Source organism: Colobus angolensis, unplaced genomic scaffold (genome assembly GCF_000951035.1).
Source record: "Colobus angolensis palliatus isolate OR3802 unplaced genomic scaffold, Cang.pa_1.0 Scaffold233, whole genome shotgun sequence".
NCBI classification, from domain to species: Eukaryota; Metazoa; Chordata; class Mammalia; order Primates; family Cercopithecidae; genus Colobus; species Colobus angolensis.
This window is the reverse complement of record NW_012115522.1, coordinates 761,206-771,055: the sequence shown is the minus strand read 5'-3', so window position 1 is coordinate 771,055 and position 9,850 is coordinate 761,206. Positions and strand designations below refer to the sequence as shown.

Sequence of the window (9,850 nt, the reverse complement as noted above, 5' to 3'; positions counted from 1 at the left end):
ACAGAGTGAGACTTCGTCTCACCAAAAAAAAAAAAAAAACAAACCCACTTTCCATCTGTGGAGTCTGGATGCCTGGAAATGGGCCAGAAAAACTGTTTTAGAGTACATCAACAAAATAGAATACCATATAGCCATTTAAAAAATAACTATCAGGCAGGGCACAGTGGCTCACGCCTGTAATCCCAATACTTCGGGAGGTCGTGGTGGGCAGATTACGAGGTCAAGAGACCGAGACCATCCTGGCCAACACAGTGAAACCGCGTCTCTACTAAAATACAACAATTAGCTGGGCATGATGGCACAGCACCCGCAGTCCCAGCTACTAGGGAGGCTGAGGTAGGAGAATCGCTTGAACCCAGGGGTCAGAGGTTGCAGTGAGCTGAGAGCACGCCACCGCACTCCAGCCTGGTGACAAAGCAAGACTCTGTCTCAAAAAATAAATAAATAAATAATGATCTAAAACAGCACGAGAACCCCAGAGCACAGACTCAAAAGTGGTAGCTACTGTAAGAATCCTGAATTCTTAAGATAAAGGTGAAACGGTTTAAGCTTCCAGTAAGAAAAAAAGTTACCAGCAATGAGGAAAAAGATTGTCCATTAGAATTCTCAACAGAAACACCAAAAATCATGACGTAACTGCAAAAAATCAGAAAAATGTGGCCTGAGACTCTCAACTGGCTTTCCTTGCTATCTGTTTAACCACATACAAAACTATAAAACCACTGAGTCAGTGACCAGATTGATAAGTAAATAACCAGGTAAGTAAGATTGAAACGACTAGCACCGTGGGCACTATTTTATTTTTCCGATACTAATAATAGTTAACATTACCATGTTCTTACTTTCTACCAGATTCGGTTCCAAGTTCCAAGCACTTTTACTTATATTTACTCATTTAATCCTCAAAGACATGAGGTAACAATACTATTATTTCTATTTCACAGATGAGGAATCTCAGAGAGCGGTTAAGTATCTTGCCTTGGCTAGTAAGGGACCAAGCTAAGATAAAACCTACATGGAGTGAATAAATCTTTTTTAGAGTAAAAAATAAAATAAAATAAATTTTAAAAAGATAAAACCTACAATCTAACTCCTCAGCACCAGCCTCTTCTCCACCACATTTATACCACCTTTAAATAAACAAGCTCTTGACTTAAGGAAAGAAACGCCTTTGAAAAATAAGATGCATGCCTAGGTCCAACTACTCTGTGTTCACTTCTACACTAGATTAAAAAATTACTACACAATCAACTTTCTCCTTGAGCTAAATCTCATTTTAGGACAAGTGCTTCTATTACAGACAGAACCCTCTGTATGCCTGGAAGTGTGTGCATTCAGAGTTCCTCTCTATGGCTAAGGCTGCCACCTAGTGGAACAAAACGAAAATCTTCACACAAGGCATAAAGCATTCTGAGGCATAACAAGAGGAGGGAGAGACTAATGTTAAAACGTGTCCATTTTCAATGGGTCTTCCCTGGAAACACACATTCCTTACATCATTAACAAAAACTTGTTTTGTTTTGTTTTTTATTACTGATTTACGTAATACTGGCACTTTCAACTAAAAGACTGGTGGTACCTTACCTGAGGTTCCTATAAGTGGCTGTTCCCTCTGGTGTCTCTACAGCACTGTGTGAACACCAAAATGACAAAATGCAAACAGCTGAACTACACTTCCTATGCCATTCTACCCACTCAGCCTGGAAGGCCAAGGACAGCAACCTCATTCACTGTGATCTTCCTTCCATCACCGAGTGTGCGGAATGACAGGAGCTGGGAAAAGGAATCTGAAGACAGTGGGTCTCAATCTTCCTCTATTCTATCAACGTAAACTGGACCTTTAACCAAGTTCCCAACAAGGGGAAGTTTGTTCTCCAGGTGACACTTGATGATGTCTAAAGATAGTTTTGGTTGTCACACTGCAGGGAAGCTAAGCTACTGGTATCTAAACAAGCCAAGAATGCTGATCAATGTACTATAAGGGACAGGACCACTCCTCATACCAAAAAAAAAAATTACTCAACCCCAAATGTTAACACTGCCAAGGTCGAAAACCCTACTTAAACCCCACCATCCTTCTTAACAGGGACACAGATCAGTGAAAAATACCAGTTTATAAAAGTAAGCTGAGCCTACAAACCCAATTCTGTTTAACATATACATACAAAGTATTTTTGGCAGTCTTTCAATACACTTTTCTAAGAATATACAATGTACAGAGAATAGAGCATTATTTACCTTGATAAATCATAGAAGAAATGTACTTTGTATTTTCAGCACTTTATGAAGAATTCTTTACCACTTAAGGAAGAGACCAGTTATGAAATCTAAGTTGCCAATACATCATAACTATATTAGCCCATCGGTGGCTATCATCTTCATGGTGACTCTACAATAGAAAGGTATACGGCTGTTTCACTTCTATTCCATTTACATTCTAGGATAACTGCCTGAGCATTTATACCTTTTTGAATTTTTTTTTGAGACAGAGCCTTGCTCTGTTGTCCAGGCTAGAGTGCAAGCGGCACAATCTAGGCTCACTACAACCTCCACCTCCCAGGTTCAAGTGATTCTTGTGTCTCAGCCTCCCGAGTAGCTGGGATTACAGACACACGCCAGCATGTTTGGCTAATGTCTGTACTTTTAGTAGAGACGGGGTTTTACCATGTTGACCAGGCTGGTCTCAAACTCTTGATCTCAAGTGATCGCCTAAGGCAGGCCCCACAAAGTGCTGTGATTACAGTCATGGGACACGGCACCTGGCTGAAATACATTTTTAAACCATAAAAAATATACTGTAAAGCATAAAAAATATACTTTAAAGCATAAAAAAAATTTTTTTAATAAATAAAAAAAATTTAATTTATTCTTTACATTACACTTAGGGTTATTACACTGACTTTTTAAAAAAGTATATGTATCAGTAGGTTATATTATCTATGAACTTAATTTCACAAGAGCAAAGATGATGTTACAAACCATTTGTTATAAAAAGTGTTCACTGACTTTGAGAGGCCAAGGAGAGCAGATTACCTGATGTTGGGAGTTTGAGGCCAGCCTGACCAACATGGAGAAACCCCGTCTCTACTAAAAATACAAAATTAGCCTGGCGTGGTGGCATGCCTGTAATCCCAGCTACTTGGGAGTCTGAGGCGGGAGAATCGCTTGTACCCGGGAGGCGGAGGTTGTTGTGAGCCGTGATTGCACCACTGCACTCCAGCCTGGGCAACAAGAGTAAAACTCTGTCTCAAAAAAAAAAAAAAAAAGGTGGTCACTGAATCTGGGTGAAACAAAAACCACAGTAAGAAAAAAACTAAAGTCCTTCCTACAGTCTGTCTTTGCTATTCTATTTCCTCTACCTGGATACTCGCCTTACAGTCCCACATGTGGACACTATTCTGACCCCTGGCAAAGCTAGCTCCACCTCATTTTTCCTGTTTTGGCTCACTTCACCTTTTTTCAGAGGTTGTATCTGAACTTCACCACCCTCACCTTACCACAGAGTTCATTTATTTTCTTCCTAGCATTTCATACAATCTGCAATATTTTCAAATTTTGTATATTGCCCCCCTTCAGAATGGATTTTCAAATTTTGTATTATTGTCCCCCTTCAGAATGGAAGCTTTAAAAAGACAGGGACTGGTCTATCTTACCCCTATATTTAGCAAAATGACTAGGGCACTTAGCAGGAGATCATTAAATATTTCTCGAATAAACAGGCTCACGAATAAACATTAATAAACTGTAACAAAAATCCCAGAAATTGCCAACAAGGGAATAAAAAGACAACAAAGAATAAGAGAATGAAAATAAATTATATCATTTCCAAGTAAATGACGGGGAGATTACAACATATAATAAAGGCAGTAAATGTAAAATGACAGCTGATTCAAAAGTTAAGGCCAGTCATACGCCACCTAGAAAGAAAATACTTAACAACAAAAAAATACAGATAGAAAGTAAAAGATGGGCAAAAATATATCAATTTTTTTTTTTTTTTTTGAGACGGAGTCTTGCTCTGTCGCCCGGGCTGGAGTGCAGTGGTCGGATCTCAGCTCACTGCAAGCTCCGCCTCCCGGGTTTACGCCATTCTCCTGCCTCAGCCTCCGGAGTAGCTGGGACTACAGGCGCCCACCACCTCGCCCGGCTAGTTTTTTGTATTTTTAGTAGAGACGGGGTTTCACCGTGTTAGCCAGGATGGTCTGGATCTCCTGACCTCGTGATCCGCCCGTCTCGGCCTCCCAAAGTGCTGGGATTACAGGCTTGAGCCACCGCGCCTGGCCAATATATCAAATTTTTAAAAAGCCAGAGGTTATGAGAGTCAGATGAGATAAAGCCGGACATCAAGGAAAAGAACATTAAATACAACCAAGGGGGACACTTTATAATGATTCTGAACACAATTCTTAAATAAACTATGACTGTCAAGAACATTTATAAACTAAAAACTCTGCATGAAAATATAAAAAGCAGGAACTACAGGAAAAATAAACAAAAACATAAAAGTTGTGAGATTCTGATGTTTCCTCCGTCACTGCTTAGATCAAGTAGTCAAAAAATAAGTATGTATGTAGATGGTGATATGATAGATTATATTTTCTGTTAAAATGAAAACACAACAAACCACAGAGATAAAATAAGTAGTTCACAAAGGAATAAGGAAAGAATACGAGGGCCACACTTTCAAAAACCGCACACTATTAAATTTGAAATTTTAAAATGAATGATTTTTTAAGAAAACACAAATTATCAAAATTGACTCAAAAGATAGAAAACTTAAGGACATAAGCAAATAAAACATTAAGAATGTTGCCAAGAAAGCAACTAGCACATTTTTAAGGAAACCACTATTCTCATAAGGAATGGGGAGGAGAGGAAGAAAAACTACTTTTCTTTTTATGAACCCAGCATAATAACCATAATCAAAATCTGACAAAGCACACACACACACACACAAAGTGAACATACTGAAACAACTGTCCTAAATACATTAATACAAAAAAAATCTAGAAATACATAAAGCCAAAGAAAGGTTATCCTAGGTTATTAAGAAACTTAGCAGTACATTTCACCATATAGTAAATAAGTTAGCAACAACAAAGATCTGAAAAGATGCAAAAATATTTTCTCAATTTACTTCTGCTTTATCGTCCTGATTTCTTTTTTTTTTTTTTTGAGACAGAGTCTGGCTCTGTCGCCCAGGCTGGAGTGCAGTGGCCGGATCTCAGCTCACTGCAAGCTCCGCCTCCCAGGTTTACGCCATTCTCCTGCCTCCGCCTCCCAAGTAGCTGGGACTACAGGCGCCCGCCTCGTCGCCCGGCTAGTTTTTTGTATTTTTTAGTAGAGACGGGGTTTCACCATATTAGCCAGGATGGTCTCGACCTCCTCTTGTGATCCGCCCGTCTCGGCCTCCCAAAGTGCTGGGATTACAGGCTTGAGCCACCGCGCCCGGCCTATCTTCCTGATTTCTATGGCTACTTCATTAAAATAAAAAAATACATAGCCAATGTGTAAGATATATAAAGATATTTGCTTCAGCATTGTTAAGGATTTTAAAACCCATTAATCAGGTACACACAGTGGAATACTAACCAGCCATACATCATTATGGAATATCTGTAATGCTGAGAAAGCAAACTAAAAGAACAAACATCAAATTATTTACAGAACTCGTTCCTGATTATGTAAGATTTAACTACCAAGCATATGTTATCACAGGACACGCATCACATATCTGTGATGCATGTTTAATTTCTGCATCACATATGCTGGAGTTTAATATTACTATTTTACTCTACATATTTCTATATTGTTATTGTTTTCTAGGGGGGAAAAGTGAAAATTCTCATTTTGCCCCTATGAGCTATGCAATAAGGAAATAGAAGAGAGTTTAGGCCAACAAAGGCCATATAAAATGACAAATGAAAACAGGGTAATATTAAGGAAGTATAGATAAAAGATACACAAACAGGAAAAAGCAAAGTTAAAACAATGGTATCCACAGAAACAGCACACAAGGGACAGAAAGTGACAGCTCAGCGTTCAGATTACAAGAACACCTGGGCCTCCCACTGCTAAACACACAATGTAGTCCTAAAATAACCCCGAAGAAATACTACTAAGAAATTCTAGAGCTTCATGTACACTCTTACAGAGCTACTGCAATCTCTTTCCTATCAACCACCCGCCTCAAGTTAAACATCTGCTTACACAACAGACATGCTATGCTATGCTGCCATCTGCAGAGCAGACTTAACACTAAAATTCCCACTGAGAACATTTAAGTATGTTTGTTGAAGGCATCAAAGTAAATGACGGAGAAACTAAAACTTAACTAGTGATACAACTATATTGGGAGAAGAGAGATAGCTATAAGACAGAGAAATGACAGTAACTCACACAATGTTTAAAGTTGAAAAAAAAAATCAAGAAACAATAGCATAAGCGTATTATTAGCAAATGCGAAAAAACTGAAGAACCCAAAATAAAACTAGTTAAGCAGTTGCCACAAAAGAAAGGGACTGCAGCTAGAGAAGGGAAAGGCACATCTGTCTTTTAGTACAGGATCTTACTCTCTATTCGAACTTACAATACTTGTGATAGGTTTTTTTAAGTACTGCAAATATTTTTCAAAATGAGTTAATTATGCCTAAGAATAAAGGAATTGGTTATTTCTTAGATTTTTTTTTTTTTGACCTCAGAAATACCTTAAATGGTTTTTAACTTTCTTTTTAAAGGCAGAGTCTCACTCTGTCACCCAGGCTGGAGTGCAGTGGCACAATCAGCTCACCGTAACCTCTAACTCCTCTGAGTTCAAGCTATACTCTTTTCTCAGCCTTGCGAGTAGCTGAGACCACAGGCATATGCCACCAAGCCTGGCTGATTTTTAGGTTTTTTATAGAGATAGGGTCTCCCTTTTGGGCCCAGGCTGGTCTTGAACTCCTGGCCTCAAGCAGTCCTCCCACCTTGGCCTCTGAAAGTGCTAGAATTAGAGGCATGAGCCACCATGCCCAGCCTTAAATGTTTTTAAAAGCACAAAATATAAAAATTAGCCTAAAGGCAACATTGCAAGTAACGAAGACTGAAAGCAATATAAAAATTGCCAGGCAATACTGAAGTCTTTGTTCAATAGGCACCTATCACTACAAGCTAGCATAAGTTCACTAAATACTTGCTTTGTTATATAAAAGAGCTTATTAGAAACAGCAACATCAAAGAACTGGAATATTCTGCACATTTTATTTAACATTTATTGTGAACCAATTACATGTAAGGTACTCAATTGGGATTTTCACAAAAATACAATTTCCTAAAACAAGTTCAGGGAAACTAATGCCCTATCTACCAGAACCACAAGCCTGGATATCTATAGCCAGATAACAAAAGGAAAATTTAAGGTCACTGCACAAATCACAAAACCAATTAAATTGATGTTCAATTATTTTCCTGCCATTTTATATAACTTCAAAAGAAATACAAATTTACAGTAAAATACCACATTTGCTAAAATGGCAATTAGCACTTCAATAATAAATTTTCATCACTAAACCCTTGTTTAACTAATGACAAATTATTGACAAAAAATTAAAACTAAAGTCCAAACATACGTATCATATACTTAGTAAGAGATTCAATATACAGCTTAGCATCCAACTCCACAATTTCCAGAAAGAAAAACATCATCTCCTTCCTTATTCAATTTGATAACTGAAAGATTCATAAGGTAAGAGAATACTATTCACCAATAAAAGTTTATTCTTTTTCCCATCCTGTATCAAGCTTTTTTATCAGGATATGAACTTACATTTGTAAAAGTCTAAAGATAAAGAAATAAACCCATTTGGTATAGCTGAACTATAAACATAAGAAATCCTGAACTGCAATTTAAGTATAATTAACCTAAAATCTTTCAAATCGTGTATTTCAAATTGCATTCTAAGAAAAAGTATGTTAGACACAGGGGCTACTGGCTGTGTTCTAAGACATGATAATGCTAAAAAAGCAATATTGTAAGATTTAAATTATAATTGTATTATAAACATAAATTTTATCACCCTAAAATTGTAATATATTTGCAAACTCAAGTATAATACTGAAAAGCTCACCTTCATCCACAGAAAACTGACAGCTCTTATCATTGAAGAAAAGTATTTTCTTCTTATCGGGACGACTTACAAATAGTATCTGGTCCCCCAAAGCCTTAAAGAAAGATAAAAGAAAGATTTTTCAGTTAACTCCAAATTAACTCACCAAAAAAAAAAAAAAAAAAAATTTAAACAATAAAGGACTTTCATTTCCTTAACACACTCAGTGTACCACCATAGGGTCCACTGGATCCAACTTTAGTTTTAGTTTTGAAACGAGACCAAAAGTTTAAGAGACTCGACCCACACTGGAGTGCAGCGGCACAACCACAGCTCACGGCAGCCTCAACCCCCCCAGGCTCAAGCAATCCTCCCACCTCAGCCTCCGGAGTAACTGGGACCACTGGTGCGTTGCCACCAAGTCTGGCTAATGTTTTTAATTTTTTGTAGAGAAAGGGTCTATGTTGCCAGGGCTGGTCTTGAACTCCTGGGTTCAAGCGATCTTCCTACCTCAGCCTCCAAAAGTGCAGGGAATACAGGTGTGAGCCACTGCACCCAGCCCCAATTTTAGTTTTTGAGTTTCTTTCTTGAGCAGTTCAATTTTTAAAAAATTGATATTTCCAGACTTGTATTCTTAGAGGTCTTCCAAAGAACAAAAACAAAATGTGTTTCGCTTAAAACAGAAAATTCGATCTTTGTTGCAATTACTATTTGGGTCCATGGGACTCTTTCACTAACCTAAGACACATAATAGAATCTTGGTGTTCTTACTTTTCCTCTATCTTGGGATATGTTGCTACTTACTCATCATTACCCATCAATTATTTCCAATTGTGCTTTTAAAATGCTAAAATAATAAGAAAATAGAAGAATGATTAAATTACCTAAGAATGTGATGCAAGAGTGAAAGACATGGGCATCCTTCAGTTTTCTTGCTGCATCGCCCAAAGGATTACATTACAACTTTTCAAGAAGATATAAAAGATTAGAAGAGTCTTCCTCTTGTCTTTTAATTTTCACTGAGTACACTTGACAAAAAAACTTTGTATTTTCTACCCTTGAGAGCAAAGACAAGGAAACTGACCAAAGACATTTCACAATTATTAGATGAATCAAAATATGAATGCAAAAAGCCAAATAGCAGCACTCTGGACTATCTGCCAAAAATTCATCACAGGAATAAAGTCTCAAGCTATGGAGTCTTTTGATGACAGTAACTCAGGTGAATAATCTCAAGCTTAAGAATCAACAAGTGAACAAAAATGCTTCTCAATACAAAATGGAAATGATATTCCCATCCCGTTATTCAACAGGAAGATCATCACACAGTATTTTGTGACAAGAATTTTTATCATCTCACTTTGTTAAAAGGATATGTGACAGTATTCTTCTTTTTGATGTGTTTTCCAAAAATTACTTGATACAGAAGTTTGCTGTGTTAAATTCTTACTAAAATCTCTAATAAAGCTATTTTCATCATCCCATTATTCTTACTTATACAAATTGTTCATAAAATGACTTACAGTAGTTTAAAAATAATAGTCCACTAGACCCAGGTGGTAGAAGGTGATAACTACAGGATGAGCAACCCAAATTCCAAAATCTCAAATCCAAAATCCAAAACTTTTTTAGTGCTGACATGACATGCCAAAGAAGTACTTATTGGGGGCTGGTTGCGGTGGCTCACACCTATAATACCAGCACTTTGGGAGGCCGAGGCAGGAGGATCACTTGAGGTCAGAATTTTTTTTTTTTTTTTTGAGACA

At 37.4% G+C, this 9,850-nt stretch overlaps 1 protein-coding gene across 1 annotated transcript in view; it reads right to left on the bottom strand.

Annotated features, from left to right (window-relative positions):
- The window catches only part of GTF2E2 (general transcription factor IIE, polypeptide 2, beta 34kDa), a 103,646-nt gene that overhangs the window by 21,033 nt on the left and 72,763 nt on the right, over positions 1–9,850 (bottom strand). The window contains exon 6 of the mRNA XM_011944539.1: positions 8,106–8,199. Within this exon, the coding sequence (XP_011799929.1) occupies positions 8,106–8,199 (94 nt within the window). The remainder of the gene's footprint in view (positions 1–8,105; positions 8,200–9,850) is intronic.